The 18,685-nt window shown below is 41.8% G+C and overlaps 2 protein-coding genes across 3 annotated transcripts in view; both read right to left on the reverse strand.

Annotated features, from left to right (window-relative positions):
• The window catches only part of CUL1 (cullin 1), a 304,698-nt gene that overhangs the window by 108,480 nt on the left and 177,533 nt on the right, over positions 1–18,685 (reverse strand). The gene's annotated exons all lie outside the window — the stretch shown is intronic.
• RAMP3 (receptor activity modifying protein 3) overlaps positions 1–18,685 on the reverse strand; it is a 69,494-nt gene that overhangs the window by 43,196 nt on the left and 7,613 nt on the right. The window contains exon 1 of one of the 2 annotated variants that reach the window (XM_057431548.1): positions 3,323–3,510. The exons of the other annotated variant lie outside the window; for it this stretch is intronic. Within the exon in view, the coding sequence (XP_057287531.1) occupies positions 3,323–3,374 (52 nt within the window). The 5' untranslated portion in view covers positions 3,375–3,510. Of the gene's footprint in view, positions 1–3,322; positions 3,511–18,685 lie in introns of those variants that run through there. 2 annotated transcript variants of the gene reach the window in all.

Consider the following 18,685-nt stretch of genomic DNA (forward strand, 5'->3'; position numbering starts at 1 on the left):
TACAAAAACGGTGAAGGATGGTGGGAAAGATGTCTGTGTCCAGGAGTAAGTTGGAACAGAGTCTGGATTTATGCTCCATGCTTTTCTTTCAGGATGGATGTTGATGGGGTCCGCTCACTATCTTCCTGCTTGCCTGGTGTTGAAAATTGCATCTTCAGGAAAAGAAGCATTTTGGAAGAGAAGCAGTTTTGTTAAAACTCTCTGGTTTGTCAGATGTTCTGCTTTGCAAAAGTTTATTTGTCTTACATGCACACCCACCTGGGTTTATTAAATTCAAAACTCCTACAATGGTTTTCCCTTTGTTCCACCCTTTGCAGCTGCAGAACAGCATGATATATTAATAAGAAAGTAATGGAAAAAACTTGATTTAGATTTCAAACTTCAGCCCAATAAACTTGTTTCCTGTTTGTTTTGAGGTTTTTTTTTTTTCCATTAAGAGTCCAAACTCCCCAGGAGTTACAGACGCTGTGCTCCACGCAAGGGGAGCTCAGGACCTTACAGAACTCAGATTTTAACACACAGCTTTTCATTATTGTTTGCAGGATGAGGTCTGGTCTTTAAAATAGGAGAATGGGAGCCTGGAGCCAGGCTCTGTTCCCAGCTTTCCAACTGTCCAGTTGTTCACCTCTGGCCAGAATGCTAAGCTTCACTGTGAAACAGGATGATGAAATGCAAACAGCTATAGACAGTCTTTTGAAATCTGCATGGGTAGACTGCTCCAGGTAAAAATCACACCACCTCTCTCTACAGGGGTATACATCCATATACTGAGAAACATTCCTCTAGAAAAAAATACCCATTTTACTCTGGCAGCATCTTTCGACTCACATACTAATAGTACCACTGAAATGCCGGCATTATCACAGTATCACAGTATCACAGTATGTTAGAGATTGGAAGGGACCTCGAAAGATCATCTAGTCCAATCCCCCTGCCGGAGCAGGAACACCTAGATAATGTTACACAGGAATGCGTCCAGGCGGGTTTTGAATGTCTCCAGGGAAGGAGACTCCACAACCTCCCTGGGCAGCCTGTTCCAGTGTTCCGTCACCCTCACTGAGAAGAAGTTTCTTCTCAAGTTTAAGTGGAACCTCTTGTGTTCCAGTTTGTACCCATTACCCCTTGTCCTATCATTGTTTGCCACTGATGTAAAGGATGAAGGAGTAAATACCTGGACACAGAAGCAGAAACAGCAACTTGTGTAAAATAACCTATTTAGTCTGTTAAAAGTCTTGGTCAAGCCCTTCAGTTTCTCCTTGCCTCAGTTTCCATAGGTAGAAGTGGAATAAAAGAATCTGGTATTATGGTACATACATAATTTGTGAGGCACTCACATTCTGCAGTAAGCAAATATCTCTAAGTACCTCCAGCTCTGCTAAGCCAAGCACAGAGGATTTCACCAGGCAGCTGGTGTTTCCAGCTCTGGATGTTATCAGCACTTCATAGGGTAAACAGTACCGATGATGGTGGTCTGCAGAGCAGGTACCCCAGTTCACACCTTCTTTCCCTTCCAATAAACACACACAGAGCAAATCCAACTCCTGTGGTCACTGAGCTTCCAGCAAGCAAACACGCTGCCTTTTTTGCCATCCTCACTAAGGAGGGACAATGCGTCAGATGGTTCTATACAGCGATAATGTGTTAAGAGCCTCAGGTAGAAGCATATGCAGAAAGCAGTGGTTACAGAAGTACAGTTCCCATCCCCATCCAGACAGGCTTCCCACTGGATCCAGTGAGAGCTAGCACTTAGGAATCCTGGCAAGTTTTATCTTAATGACAGAGGTTGCAGGCTTCTGGTTAATCAAAAGAAGCCATTAGGAGAAAGGGATCAATTCAAGTAAAAATCCTTCTGAAATAACTAATGCTACAAGTATGTTTGTATCACTGAAAGAAGAGCTTTACTTCTCTACCACTTAAGGTTTTTCTTATTTAAACACCTCGATCTCATACCATCTTTCCCATCACTTTCAGGGCTTTTCTACTAGCAAATTAAACTATTTTCATTAGTTCTTGATTTTATCTATCCTTTCCAATTCCAAGCAAAAGTAATGCATTATCTGTTCACAGACATCCTTAAAATCTTTGTGTGTGCGTGCTATTCTATTAAGAAAGCAACCAGCACAGCCAAAAATGTCTAGCACAATTGATTTACCTGTGTGTATCTGGTGAAAAATGTCTTCCTGTAGCTTTCAAAGCTACAGGGACATTGTCCCTCATTCTACTCATCCTCTGAAATCTCCAGTGAGTAATTTTGCTTTGTAAAAGTCACATCACAATGTCTCTACACACACAAACATTCCTGCCTGGTTCCTCGAGTTCAAGACTGCATAAATCTTTCATGTGTCAAGACAGGTGTTGGTTTCTATTCCTTTTCAGCTGGGAAATAACAATAAATCTGAGTGATTAAGGTCAGATTTTAGCAGTCCTCAAACCACAGAGAATCAGAAAATGTATGCATTTGACATGCCATTCTTTTGACAGACCAGGTCAAGATGATGCTACTGAACACTGTCAATATAACTATCCATTTATTTGTGGGTCTTTCCTAGAAAGATGTCCAGTGTTTACCAGCTTTGTACTTTAGAAGGGGCATAAAGTTAGCAAACAAAGTTATAAAGTCCTCAGATAAACCTTCTAAACATACAAGGCCTGAATTTCTTCTCCCCTATCTGTGACTAACGAGGACTTGATTGCATCTCTGGGTTTACTGCTGGGTGAAAAAGATCAGAGCTGACTTCTCCCAGCAACTTTTGACCTGACTGCAACATATTAAATCTGGCTAAAACAAGCTACATGACAAGGGGGCAAAAAGATAGTTCTTCTAGCAGTAGAGTTACTCTAAGTGAAAGATCTTAAGGATATCCGCACTTTATAACTGCCTGTTTGCAACCCAACCGCTCCGACGCTAATCAACCCCTCGCCTGCAGCAGAAAACCTTTCCCAACAGCCAACCCTGCCTCCCCAGCATCGGCTTTGGGATCCGAGATGGAAAGCATGACTAACGATAGAAGTCGCTGAGATCGTTTTCCTGGGGGGCTGCGTGCCTTGAGCCGCGTTTCTGAGCTCTCCCCCCATGAAGGTGGATAAGGGGGTGCAGCTGGCGGCGGGATGCTAGACCGGCAGATGATCGAAACGTTCCCGCCGCTCTGCTCGGGATGGAGAGCTCCGGAAGGGAGCAGTCATTCCCCGCAGCGGAGAGAAAGCTCCGGAGGGGAGCAGTCCCCGCAGCCCCCCACGGACCCACCCTAATTACCTGCTCCCCAAGGGACCCCCGAGGAAACCTCCCCCCATCCCTAAGCGATGCTCCTGCCCCGGTGCTTACCCCACAGCAGCAGGACGGGGAGCTGCGGCCGGCGGCAGCCCGGCGCCTCCATCCCGGCGGCGAGGGGCCGCGATGCTCGGAGCCCGCATGGGGCGGCCGGTCCGCCGGCGCGCAGGGCCCGGGCCCGCCTCAGCCGCCCCGCCGCGGACCCTCCTCTTCATGCCTCGGTGGCCAGCCCCGGGCGGCGGCGGGGGGCGGGACCCCACGGGGGGAGCCGCTCCCCCGACCCGGGGCGGGGGGGGTCCCAGCGCCGAAGGCGGGCAGGGAGAGGCGGGATCCCGCGGCCGGCGTTGCCGCGGAGGGAGCGCGATGTATGCGCAGGGTGCGCACGGTGGAGGGTGAATGTGTGCGTGTGAGCTCGGGAGCGTGCATGTGCGGGCACAGCGGGCATCCCTCCGAGAGCCACACAGCAAGGAGGGATGCTTCTCGCGACCTCCAGGGCAGGGTGGTGTTTGGGGAGGGGGAAGAAGTTCCCATTTTGGGGGGGAGATGGTTCTGGTCCCAAGTATCCGAAGGCTACAGGGAGGCACAACAGCCTCCCCCATTCTGGCACAACATCCTGCCACTGGGGCTGAAGGCAGAAAGGAGGATGGAGCCAGGAGGTGGCTCGTCTCTTCACCCAAGTAACAAGTGATAGGACAAGAGGAAACAGCCTCAAGCTGCGCCAGGGGAGGTTTAGACTGGATATTAGGAACAATCTCTTCCCCGAGAGGGTGGTCAGGCACTGGAACAGGCTGCCCAGGGAATACAGCAGGGCAGTGGTGGAATCACTGTCGCTGGAGTGGTCACAAACCATGTATATGAGGCCCCCAGTGACATGGGTTAGTGGTGGCCTTGGCAGTGCTGGGGAACGGTTGGATTTGATGATCTTAAAGGTCTTTTCCAACCTAGTTGATTCTATGATGCTAGCACACTTAGTATGTGCAGCTAAACATGGGCAGTGAGCTAACCTAACCCCACACAGCACCAAAGCAGAGCAGCAGGAGCTCAAAGTAAATGCTTAATGTGTTTTTGTGTTGCCATGTCATCTCTGCATGGCTCTTTTCAGAGACTGGCACAGCTCCTAATTTTCATCAATATTTAAAGGCTGCGTTCCTGGAGCTCTCTCTCTAGGAAATTAGTGTCTCCAGCAAGAAACACTCAGCTGAGAAGCTGCTGAAGAAGCCTCTTCTTAGCTAAAGATAATTGTACTGCTCAGCAGTATAAAGAGCCAGAGTGTGTTTCTAGGTACATGGACGCTCCCCCTCAGTAACTGCCTTTTAGCAGAACATCACTGCCATTGTTAAAGGTCAAATGTACCATAAAACTTCGTATTTCAGAAAGATCTTAATGCCATACACAAGAATAAGGAGTGCTTTTATGTATCTCTCAGATTGCTCCCAGTGAATCTGTACACTTGTATAGCATGGTGCTTTCAAACACGTTGTGGAGAGTGGGTATCCAACAGAGTAGCAGAATTATGCATTGCACATGCCTCCAAAAGCAAACTACTCAATACAGAAACTCCACCTGATTTATGCTGTTATCTAGGCTGAAGGAAATGTAAAACTTGGGAAACCACAGAGAAGGTTGGGAATCCAGTGCTGAAACAGTTCTGCAGACATTTAAGTGTGTCAGTTATAATGAACCTCCTATCATTTGTGTGCCACTTTTTCCTCTTGGCTGAAAGCAAACCTGGGAACACACCACAAGCCATAAATAAACCATAGCTCAGGAGATCATCCTTCAGCAGAGGGGCTGCCACTTCTGCTTTGTAAGAGTGTTTGCAATCTGCTCCTGCCAGAAGGAACTACACTGAAGTGACAAGCATGAAAGCATGCACACCACAGACTTGCTATAGCACCCTTCCTAACAGTGAGATCTTGATTCCCCTCACAGAATCTGTTAATGGCAATATCTGAAGCTACAATTTGTATTTTCAAGAACTTGGACTGATCTTCAGGAGGGTTAGGATGTATCGTGTTTTATATGCAATATTATACATTAAACAATATACAGTATATTATACAATATACAGTATACCAGCAACATTTTGTTGACAAATAAATATGGAGATAATGCTAGCAATTTTCCTTTTCATCTTTTGTATTTGGTTTCTTTCAGATGAGAAACTAGAAATTTTTAAAAGTGAATGTAACTGCTTACAGCTACCAAGATTCAGCAAGGGCTTCCCATTTTATGCTTGCAGCAGGTAGTATAAAGGTGCAATTAGAGTCTTTGAGGTAGAACAGCTAAAATTTATAGATAAATGCACTAATTTGGAATGTTGTATTGAACCACAAACCAGCTATGCTAGGCGGTGTCTTCAGCAACATGCTCTAGAGTAAGTCTGATTCACAGGTGTACCTGAACAAAACTGTCAGTGTTCAAACCATCAGCAAGAGGCAACTCTGGCTGTTGGCAGTTTTTCATTAAGACTGCCTCTCCCCCATCTGTTTTAGTAATGCCAATAAATTTACTTCAGAAGGGCTGCAAACCTTTTTATTCTGCAAATCTTCCCTAGTAGCATCATGTCTATACCAACAGTAGAAACCCAGTTCACTTAAACCCGAGAAATGCTGTAAGTGCTGTGCAAAGCTCTGAATCCCAACCCCAGCAATATGCAGTAGCAATAATGTCAAAGCCATAATCTCTTGTAATTTCCAAACAACCAACCCTTTGCAGGTACCCTGCAGACAGTGCTGCAATCACATTACTTGAGGCATGGTTTTAGAATATTTAAATCTGATAATAAGCCACTGACTAAAAAAAAACCTAAATGTAAAATTATAGCAATAGACAGGTAGGCAGTTGATCCAGTATGGAAAGTTCCCAAGGAGTCTGAGATGAGATGGAAGGAGTCAAGCCATCCAGGGCAGGTATTATAGTGAGCAGTGCAAGATAATGTAATAAAATCTCATGCTCCAGAGGTTAAACTGGTCCAACATAAACTGAAAAATAGTCAGTGATAAAATAAATCAATAAGAAGCTGAAGACATTACACTATGGAAAGCAACAGTGCCTTCCCCTGTCACCTCAAGTACCGGCCTGGACAGAGCAGTGGCTTACCTGCATGGAGAGTCCTCACCTAGCACTGGGCAGAAAGTTTCCTTCTCTTCCTAGAACAGTTATTTTGCATAAAAGATACATGAAGATTTTAAGACCACGTTTTAATAGGACTGATTGGTGGACTGAGGTTTGAAAAAAGTAGGTTCAGTTCACCTGTGGTTTTATATTAAAGTAGGTCATCTTTCCTACCCAGTGCTCCTAGGAGGCTTTTCCTGCTCCAGAAACTGAAAAACTATAAGGCAGGTCATTAAGATAATTTCCTCCTTTATATTCTGTTTGTGTAATTCCACACAAATCTTTTCTCCTTTTAGTATCAATATAGGAAATGTACAAACATGCTAAAAAAAAAAAAAGATAGTTACAATGGCTTCTTCCAGTGACTCAAAGGCCACACTGTGATGCACTGATTGCACATAAAAGCAGACTGCATTTTAAGTCAGTCAAATTTGATGAGCTGAAACTCTTTATGCCTATATTACCTGAACTGAAGGGGAAGAAAAAAGCTCACATTTCTCTATGTAAAGATCGTATTTTTTTTTTACATAAAAGCAGACAAGCATTAGGGAAGCTCAAAAATATTTTGCCAGCCTTCTAAAACTCCACTTTTTAAGCCACGCATGAATGTGCTCTCTGATTTCAGCAGGGATCCCATGTTCAGAGCAAAACATCTAAGCAATGTATATATGTTTCAAACTGCACTGTTTCACAGCTCTAAGTATTCAACACCCCTAAGGCCATTTTATTTTACATACCTAGCTATGACATGACAGCCTTCCCACCGGCACAGCATGTGGGCTTTGTTTGAAGGAACCAGACAGAACATTCAATTACTTTGTTTCCATACTAGTTTCTAGGATGGTATATTGTCTGGATCAAGCTACTTCTATATACTACACCATCAACACCAATACCTACAACTAATAAAAATGGTTCCACAGATCACGATGGAGATCAAGGAAAGCAGACAGATTGTATAGGAGAATAGCAAACACCATCTCCCCTCTCTGCTGGAGGGAAGGTCCCCTGTCAAGGGTCCTCTACCAAGATGCGCACCCCTTGTTTTACAGCCAGGGGTACAAAAGGCTCTCATCAAAGGACCTAAGCATGAATCTGTAAGAGCTGGGATGTCTCCCTCATTCCCAGGTGTTTTTCTCTTACCAGAAGGGGCATCCCAAGGCTTCTGGTAACTGTATATCATACACGTTGGGATTCTCTTCTTCTCATTGTACGCAGTGATTCTTCTTTTTCCACAACAGGCAGAAGCTTTAGTGTAACAGAAAGTCTTTCTAATTTGTCTCAGGCATGGGAAACAAATCATGCCTTCACTTTTAATGTAAACATTAGCAAAATGCATACAACGCTCTATTCCTTCTAGACTAAATAAAGCCAAAGTTAATTCATGGGGGTTTTAAACACTTCACTGTCAGTTATGTTCTAGAGGCCCTGAATTTTTACTCAGAAAATGCATTTATTTTTTCATTACAAGCTGTCTGATCAGTCTGGGAAATGCCAGCAAGGGAATATGTAGACTGTCTGTGTACATGGCTGTGTCTCTGAGAAATAACTCAGCTTGGAAAAATCAGGGAGAGAAGAGAAATGGAAACACACTCCATGTTTTTTTCTTTTTAGAAATAGTAACACTGTGACAATCTCTCTTCATACAAAACCTGACAGAGCTGAAGACTGAAATCTTACAGGACTGAGTCACCAATACTCTTGCAGCCATCTGAAGGAATACTCAAGGATCATTTCGTAACCTTTGGAAGACAGCTGACTCTGCAGAGATTGGTGAAGCAGTACAAACCTACCTGCAATAGAAAGCAGCAAGCCTATTAGAGTTCCCTCTGAGCTCAGGACTTCTGACTCCACAAGTAGGCTCTGATTAGTGCCTTATGAACCATCCAGTATCTCCCTAGCGTGAAACCAGACTAATTATCCTTCTTAGGTGCATGAAAGACTGGCTTTAGGGCTGAGCAAGTCAGATCCTAGGATACTTCTTAGATGGGAAATTCCATACCTTTCCATTCCATGGGAAAATGGAGCACTATATAAGGTGGAAAATGTTGCCATGGTAAATAAAATGTTATTTGGAGGCACAAAATGAGTGCAGTGCACAACACTTCTAATTTTCTGGCCCTAATTCCTACCATAGCTGTCCTTCTGAAGTTAAAACCCCCATATTTTCACAAACACTTTCACCCTGCTATTACATTCACACAATTATACATCTACCATAACATATCATCCTACTTTAATCCTGTCATCTTTACAGCCCCAAGGCAACTCCAGTTCATGCACAGATCGCTTGCACCTCTGTCCAGACACACTTCACAGCATTTGCTACAAACTGCATAAGAAACGAACTCAGGCACAGAGATTGCCTTGCAGTGTTTTACTTGGCCAGTTTCTCTTGCAGGGTGATGGTGCAGAGCTCCGGTTTCCATTACTTGAGGAGAAGAGCCAGAAAGCTTCCCCAGTGTCATGCATTTGCTTTCCTACCTTCCTTTCCCCTGACAGAGAAGTGATGCACAGTAAATACTTTTACTTCTTAACGGGAAAACCGGAGAAAATTCATTGGCAGTGTGCCTAAAGCACATCACTGGTCATCACTGCCATTGAAAAAGGGAAGGGAAGAAAGAAAGGTGATGTGCCAAAGACACATCTTTGCTCGTGTTTTCTGTCACTGTCATAGATCTTTCCAGGGGTCTCAAATGTCTCCATTCACAAGGGTTTTTTTCACCTTTTGAGCACACACTTTCAGAAGCCTTGGGATTCCCTCCAAATGACTTCAATAAATAATTATTTCCCTCACATAGCAATGAACCCACTGTTTGCATTTGAGTGCATCAATTAAAGGTTTAATCAAGTTTATTGCACTTATAGAAAAGGGAGCATCTGCTCAGATTCTGCTGGCCCCAAATGACAGAGAGTAGCTCAGTGTGCCAAGGGACCATAACTCTCATTTGAGAGAATGACATGTCTCAAACATCTGGAGCAGCACAAAAATTAGAACAGGACATGCGTAGGAACAGGGAGTTGGAAGATTTATTGTTGTAGCACTCACTGTCTTCCCCCTACAGCAAACAGCAGCGTATGCTGCTGAAATGTGTGTGCTCAACCTCTGATTCACTGAGAAGTAACCTACGTTTTAAGGAAATTCCAGCTATCATTAAGAAAAGTGTGTGCTTGTGGATTAGCTCACATTAAACAATATCTATCCTCAAATAAAGTTATAAAATACACAAGAAAGGAAAGATTTTCCTTTCAAATATTCACCGTTTATAAAATGCATCTTTCTTCATAAAGCTACCTTGAACAGAATATCTAAACCTTCACATTTAATTGATTTGCTGTAGAAATCTCTCACTGTTTTTATCTCTAGTAATAAAACGTTCTGTATCTCACTGAAGTATCAATGAAATCATACATGGGATCTCTTCTTACCATCAGTCCTTTTTGTTTTCAACTTAGAAAAGATCGGAAACAACAAAATGAGATAGCAAGACTGTTCCATGCAAAGGAAGCGAACAACTAATACAGATGACCACAAATACTTTAAATAACTCAGAATAACTGAGATAGGCATCTATTTTATTGGTAAATACAGAGGTAAAATGCTCCAAAGGCGAGCTATTTTTACCATTATTTCCTGAGATTTCTAAATCAGAGGAAGGATGTGAGTAAGTGGATGACAGGCAGTGCAGGTGGTGGAGCACCGGCACACATGCACACTCACCATCTCCAACTACTATATCAGCCTGTTAATGAATTAGCTACAGCTCAGTGATTTCAGGTGGAACTTACTGCTTGATTCTGGCAAGTGTAACAGGAATACTTGAAGCAAAGCCCAGTGTAAAAAGTACAGGAGAAGCTGCACTAGGGGAAGCAAGAGGTATCAGAAAATATGAAATCTCCACCAGCCCAAAAGCAAAACCAAGGTTTAAAGTTCACAGTAAAGTCAGTGATGAATTACGTGCCAAGGTGGGCTTTTGCACTGCTGTTGCAAGTGTGTCATTTACTTCGATCATCCATCAGATCCTATCAAATAAATGAGAGTTTCAAAACCAACTCTAAACAGAATAACCTGAAACAAAAATACAATCATACTTCCCCAAGAATGCTCAGAGTGCATGCTGGAGGGGGAAGCATAAATATTGAACCAAAAACATATGCCTGTGCACACCATAAATTAGGCAACTATTTTTAAAAGGCAGTATTACCTCCAAATACTTCTAAGTTGCTCTGTCTTCAACACATGTCCCAACTGTCCCTCTATCAGGACAATCTCTGGTTATTTTTTGCCTACTCTTCAGAATATTTCTATCTTAATTCTGAATAAAATTAATTGATTGAGCTTGAGGAAAGCTGTGTTCATGAGTTGAGCTAGGAATTCCATCTCTTAAATGAATACATTTCCTTTAACATTTCTTCATTTCCTCAAAGGAATGAATAAAAAGATCAAACAGATCATAATTTCCTGAACACCATTTCTTTCATTTGTCTGTTTTGCTGGGTATAGAATCAGCATTTTGGGTAGCATTGTGACAGTTTGTGAGATGGGCTCAGAAAGCCTGAGCACGAGATTATTCCCAAGGTGAAGGCTTCCATGGATTTACATTAAATCGGTCTGTGCAAGAGATGGGCACAGATGTTTCCTGCAATCATAAGATATAGATTTATTTTTCTCAATTAATTTTTTTTGGAACCTAGTAAATATTAATTAATTGAGAGAAGGGCTTCCATTAAAGACACTAATCTTCCTAAACAAACTATACAAAAACCTGCTGTCCAAACAGAACACTCAAGCAAAGAATTGGTTTAATCACATAAATTCTTTGAATGGTATTATCTTGACCAAGTAAGAGAAAGTAGTTAATCGGCACAGAGATGATACAGGTAATCACGATTAAGATGTCAAACTCTACCAGTGAGAGACACCCTGTGGTAAGAGCCTGAACTGTCACCACTGCTGTCGCCAGCAAAGAAACTGCAGAACAAATTCTTTATAATGATTAAATAACAGATTAGAAAGTTAGATTAGATAAAGATAGATAACAGATTAAATAAAGATAAACGATAGATTCTCTTATGGAGGTGGGAGAATGAGAGGTTAATCTGGATCATTTTAACAGAAACAGGCTCAGGGGAAAGTACATGTGGCTTTATACTGGCTGCCTCGATGGACTGGAATCGCAAGCTCGACTGAAACCAGCTTGTCAGCAACTAAAATATACAAATGAAGTAAGAAACCCCTATCACTTACAGAATCTAAAAAAAAATATTTAATTCTCAAAGCATAAAAATATTAGGGAAATATCTCTTAAACACATACACCTCATTTAAATTGCTCCATTAAATGAGTCTGAACACAAACAGCATCAAGATAAGCTGTAGTTTAATAAACTAAACTGCAAAGCATATGGTTGAGCAGCATGTTGCCTCTACTCTGCTGTCTTGCACGTTCCACATGGTAGTGCTTCCAGGTAAGACCATTAACAACACTGACATAAACTCCTCTGACTCATTTCTCTTAATAGCTTGGAATAAATGTCCATCATCTTCCTGAACTACAATGCTAAAACCTCATGCATTATTCCACCCCTACTTTTCAGCTCTACAGGCAACAACATACTGAACATATTTTTCAAGCTTTCAGCTCCCTCTACTGTGGAAACATTATCAAAAAACAAAAAAACAAACCTTAGTGTTTTGTTATTTAAACCAATGTAGGAGTGAAAAGATTTAGACTAAAAATAATGTAAGAAAATATGTTATTTTCTTGTTTTCCCCTGTGTTGAGCTGCTCAGCTTTGAACTGCTTCTGTCCAGGAACTGGGCATCATGAACCTAATCTTGAATTACTCTAGAGCATGAAGTGGCCAAACCTCACCACAGCCTCTGCATACAACTGTGACAGATCCATCAGATGAACTGGAAATAAATACTCAACTAAAATTCATGCAGAAGTCATGCAGTGAAGGGGCCACACCAGTTTCATTCAGCATACACTGTCTGTGAAAAGCTGCCTCTATATACATCATCACAAAATATCACACCACTGAAGAAAACAGCTCTAAAAACTCTTTCAAGGACACATATCACAAAGGTTAAAAGTGGAAACAGGAATTTATTCCCTGTTATTTCATGTTATATTGCAGAGAGCATTTCATAGCCAATGCTCACAAGCACCAACACAATGCACATATGTAGCCAGGAGCAGGCTAATATATTCTTCAGGTTAGCCTGAAAAAACATCCCTTGCAGTCTGGGAAAGGAAAACCACAGAAAGCAGCAGCAGGAAGACAGAACAAGCAGTCCCTGTCTCCTGAAGACTGAGAACGTGAAGAATGAGCATCCACACCAGCTACACACTAATGTGCAAGAAGACGGGCAGCAAGGCTGGAGCCCTCCCAAGCACAGGCTGCTGTGCACAAGAACCCCTGGGGAAATGGAGCCAAAGGAACAGCAGAGCTCACTCCTGCTCTGAGCCTATGCTGTGTAATGAAGCCAGAGAAGGCCAGGGCATGAGTGGTGCCCTGGAGGGATGAGAGCAGCGGGCGAGAACCAAGCTCAAAGGACCCTGACAAGGGGCTGTGCTCAATGCAACAGAGGACAAGCAGCAACTCCCACGGGCTACCCTGGCAGTCGCAAAAGCTTCCTCCCCCCAGATGTGGGGCAGGAGAGGCACCCATGTGGAGCAGGAGCAGAAGCCTTTGGGCCACAATAGCCCAAAGGAGTCCTGTCAAGGGGCTGGCTCACTGCTGCAGAGGAAGGCAAAACCCCCCACACTTGCATGCCTCCGTGGCGGAAAAAAAAAAGCCTTCCCCCCCAGCTGCAGGACATGAGGGGCCACCTTCGTGGTGCATGAGCAGCAGGCAGTAACCCACCAGAATGACCCAGATAAGCCCTGACAAGTGTTCCTGCTTCACGCTGCAGAGGAAGGCAAAAAGACTTTTAAACTCTTCGGAAAAGAAGTAGATTCTTGTAGCCCTTACAAATTTAGAAGTACAGTGTGCAAATAGCATTAAAGAGAAAAAATGGTTGAGTGTGAAGAAGATAAGTTAGGGAGCTATAAAAATTCCGTATGGTTTTCTAATACAAGTAACTAACTCCTTTGTATCTTTTGATATTTAAGAATAGATTAAGTATTGAAAAATACTAAGTAGGGAACAATGCCACCAAGAGTCTGAGGGAATTGGACTAGATGACTTCAATTTTTCTTTCGGGATATGCACTTTAACAAAAGCCAGGATGACTCTTTGTTCAAAGAGGCTGACAGGAAGAATGTAAAAGATACTGAAGATGAAAGCCAAGAGGTTCAGAGCTTGAAGAAATGCTCTGCTTAGATTAAGGAAAAGAAAAATCATGCAACCAGTAGAAGAAAGAACAGGTATTGTAAGAAGAGTGAGGAGAAAGCTGCTACATGTGGTTTATAAATCAGCATAACAGAGACAAGAGATACAAGGTAAGATGGATCAATTTTCAAACTGACTAAACCAAGGTTAGCCCAATGATAATAAACTATATGAAAAAAAGACAAAAATCACAGAAACTAAGAAAACCAGAATAATTTGGGAATAAGTGTCTCTGGGGGTTGTGCGGTTTTAGTCACTGACTCAAACTGATCTGTCAATAACACTTCGATGTTAGTAAAGCAACAGGAAAAGAAAAAATCCAACTTTTTCTTCCATTTTTAACTCATGTTTTTATTGGTGAATGTGCAAGTTTGGAAAAATATGTATCTTAGGGCTTAAATTTCAAATGGAGCTTTGATTTTGGTGGAAACAGTTTCTCTCTGCACACAGAGAATAAATAATGACAATTAACCGATGACATGAATTTGGAGCAACAAGATCCTATAGCTCACACAGTGCAAAGGGGCAAAAGTTCCTCTGTTCATGCTTACATACTCTGTGTGTGGCCTGCTTCCTTCATCTGCTAGATAGTAAGGTTCACTCAGCTATTCAACTCATGTTCACAGGCCTTGTGCCTAGAGGTGGCTGAGCAAAGTATGTAGGTAAGAGACCTTAAAGAAGGACAGTAAAAGTAGGAATTAGGGTAGGGAGGGAACAACTATAACACAAAAACTCCACAGTCATCAGCAAGAAGTTTGAAAGAGTTCAGAAAGCTGAGTAGTAAACATAACCTATTAGCAAATCTAATAGAAAGAAACAAACCAAACAGGATTATAAAGAGATTTAAGAACCAAGAAATATACTCAGACTGCATGACAGAAGAAGAAATAATATCACAGTAAACAGTGAGGAGCCTGGAGGTCCAACTGATGCTTAAATACACTAACCAAAGCATAGCTGTCAAGGTGATGAATGCCAGAATCATTTGCTACCAATCAGTGGCAAACCCAGAAAGGCACTCAATTTTTATCAGATGTTTCAAACTCTGAAAGAATGCTAGAAAGCAATGAAGTTACCAGTCTGCAGAGCATCAGAAAACAAAACTGCAAGGTTTCAGTCCCTGAACCCTGTACCCTAAAACAGTACATTCATAGACAACCAGAAAGCTTGAGATTGAAAAATCTAATAGAATTTCCAGGTCTAAAAACAACATGCTGAGAGAATAATAAAAAGCAAATGAAACTGATACAACATATTGATGTTTTCTGCTCTGAAAATTCCTGTTATAGTCAGGGCTACAATTCCCTTAAAAAGATGAAAATTAAAGTAAGAAATCTTGCAAGCATTTTATAATGGTTCATTTATATGTAGATTCCAATGTCTTCAAAAGACTTTAAATGAATATAGCAACTGAACTTTAAGTGAATATTGTATTCATACAATTTTGTGCGATATCAATTTTGCTGGCAGATAAAGTAGCCAGAAGGTCACACAACTAGCCTCAAGTCATGTAGCAAAGCATTTACAAGTGAAGATAGCAAAAGCCTTCCTTCCAAGCCTCTTCTCAACACCAGAGTATGGCTCCCAGAGTAATCTCTACTTTTAGTGCAAAACCATGATCAGTGCAGGGCCAATTACAACCGAGGTTTTGCCTCCCCATGGCCATCCTACAGCTTTCCTCAGTAAACTCTTCCCTGCCTCCCTTGGTTAAAAATACAACAATGCATTTTCTTTCACTTGGGAACCAAGAGATTTTATGTCCCTGTGGGAAACTGATGTTCTAAAAAATTCACTTGTCTGGTATTTGAATCACCACAAAGTCGTGTAAGCTATGGCTTCCCATTGGCTTCCAGCATCAATCCTGGAGCACTCAGCTACACTTACTCAGCTTCTGCTGTCTTACCCAATCTCTCTGCCCTGCCCTCTCAAAACCCATCCTATTGGTGTCCTGATGGGAGAAGTGGATAATGAAACACATGGCTCAATGGAACTAAGAATATTTTCAATTAAATACTAGGGAAAGGCTTAAGGCAGTGCCTGTTAGCAATATAAATTTCATATACACACCCCATAAACATTTGCTGCACCCAAGGACAGTACAGAAAACATCTCAGAAGTCTTTTTCCTCTTGATATAAAATCCTTCCCATGATAGCTCTGAAAACATGGGTTACAAGACAGTGTGACTGAAGAGCTGCTTCACTGTCACAGAGCTGGGCCTCAGTCTATGAAGGCTGTGAACCAAATAAATAAGCCCAGCAAACAGAAAAGAGCATAATGGTTAACTGAGGGGTTTCTAGGCTCTCCTTAGAGGAAGGAAAGGGCTCTAACACTTAAGTAACTGAAGGTTTGCAAGTAGAAACACCTGAGTCCAGCTTTACCTGTTTATTCTAAGTGAGCAAGATTTGTTCCCTTATTATGAACAAACACAACAACATACTCTGAGATCTTGCCGTTATTCCAAATAGAAAGCAATGTGCTTACTGACATTAGCAAGTAAGTATTAGACTCACTAGTAGGGTCTGATTTAAACAGCTTTACCGTCACATTTTACACTTCTTCCTCTGCTTTACTCTCACCATAGATATCAAATATATTTAATAACGTATTTCAGACTTGCCATTGATAATGTGTAAAGTAAACCCTGGCATAAAACAAATCAAAGAAAACAATGGTTATTTTGCCCTTCACAATGACTAGTTCCTTTGTGGTGGCAGAAGAGCAGGTGGAGCTCCTTGGTTACCTGGGAAGAATTCAGGGTTCCCCCTTGAGGTGAGAACTGCTGCAGAGTTTCATTCTGACACAGGTATGTCCAGGGAAGAATACAGGGGAAGAACTCAGCTCTGATAAGCTGAGAATACTGCTGCATCTCAAAGAGGTGGTCATGCTGACCTTTTCAAACATTGTTTGAATGTAGGACATGTAGGATATGACAGGTTACCAGACTCACACGCACCACTCATAGTATTAACCTATTTCTAATGAACACTGTCTTGTTCCCTTCCTTCTTCCTTTTGTAAACTACTGTAGTGCTTAAAAAGAAAAAGATAAGGGGGGAAACACTAACAGCAACAACAAACCCCTCACAAGACAGAAGTTTTCTTCCTAAAACGCAATAAAAACACAGTGCTGAAATCTAGAGGTGAACTAATTCTCTCTCTGGCACCCAAAGGCAGGAACCACACTACTTACAGCACATTTGTAAAATCTTCCAAAAAATGAAGGCTTCAAAACCTTCTCAATCTCTTTCGACACTTCAATATCACAAAAACTAACCTGAATTTCGTTTTGTTGCAACCTACATTCGTTACTTCCTGTGCTGTCCATTGTTGATAAGGGGAACAGCCTGGACAACAGCCAGAAGCTGTAGTGTAGCTCCATCTAGTGCCAATAGTCCGCTGAAAGACCTTACAAAGAGCTCGCTGATATTTTACAGAAAGCTAAATGCTAGTATGTGAATTATGTCAGCTCTGAAACCTGTATCTGATCCATTATTGAAGTGAAACAGACTGGACATAACAGCAGGGTCAGATGTTTTAGAGTGCTGGTCATGAACAACTTTTCAAGAGATGGAGGAGGTAACACCTTCAGTGTGGGAAGACTGATAAAGGGGACAAGAGAAGCAGACAGCCTTATCTATAATGCATAACTTTATGCACTTAAGTCTGGGCTAGAAGCTAAATCTCATCGAAATTCAGATTAAATTAGTTTCAGGTCCTGGTTTTTATGGGAAGTTTGATCCAATATGTGGATCCCCATGCAGGGAAAGCCTATACAGTCTCTTGCAGCCAGAGATGAGTTTGCTCTGCCCATTGCTACAGTAGGGGTGGCATTTATCTCCTATCTGCCTAAAAACATTACGTATATAGACACAAAACCAAGGGCAGTGAACTGGCTTAGGGAATCTGCAGGCCCTTGGCTTTCTTTTCTAAATGGCCTCAGAATACAAAACATATGGGGTCAAGCATTACAGAAGTGTTGGCTTAGAAAGTACTGAAGTAACTGGAAAAAATTGTGATGAGAATGCAGAAATTACATAGCCTGGAAATTGTGCAGTAAAGAATAAACTTGCCTTAAGACATAAAAATAAACACACACCAAGAACCCAGGAAAATATAATAGAAATCTGAAATGCAGTTGCTCAGCTACTGGCATAATTATTGTTTTCTCTATTATTTATGGGTTTAATAGCAAAGTAGCATGATGACATCCATCTGCACACCATTAGCTGTGGTAAAGGACAGCTTTATTAAAACAAGATAAGTAATAAAAGTAGTTTGAACAAAAGAAAACTCATTTTCAGTGTGGAACTGTTACAACACAGCACAAGTTATTAGGTGTGAGTTAGGCAATCTTAACAACAGATGGCACTGATCTGTGGACTGGGTTGCTAAACATAGCATGTTATTAAATCTATTCAAAATTATAAGGAACACATTTCAAAACAAACATATCAGATTCTGTATATGAACGGTATAGCTGAAGTATAAGCTCATAGGCACGAGTATATCTATAAACTCTATATGCCTAGATGTTATATAAACCAGATTTTTAAAATAATAGTAGGATGGAAAGACTAAAGAAGGGAGTTAAAACTAACAACAACAAATGCCTGTATCTCTAGCAGAGGAATCATTTTGGATGGAGTAATGTATTAAACATTGCACTCCCTTCAGGCACCTGCCCCACAGGAAAGCCCCCTACATTTTCTCCCTCTTTGGCTGCAAGGCTCTCTGCTTTCACAGTCCCCTCAATGAGGCTGCAGACCCTTCCAAGACCTCCATGCTTCTCCCTCCTGTTATGGTTTACCATGTCTACTGGCATCTCCTCAGCCCTGAACCCAAGTTCTACCCTTGTAGTTATCTCATTTCCCTTTTTCTTACACAAATTCTGGTCATCATTCTCTTTCAATATCCTGCCTTTTAACCCTATTTTCACTAGAAAACAGTTTCTACATACAAA

The sequence above is a fragment of the Pezoporus wallicus genome, unplaced genomic scaffold (genome assembly GCF_028554395.1).
Source record: "Pezoporus wallicus isolate ANWC-B61680 ecotype Strahan unplaced genomic scaffold, APGP_CSIRO_Pwel_v1 scaffold_11491, whole genome shotgun sequence".
Lineage (NCBI taxonomy): Eukaryota > Metazoa > Chordata > Aves > Psittaciformes > Psittacidae > Pezoporus > Pezoporus wallicus.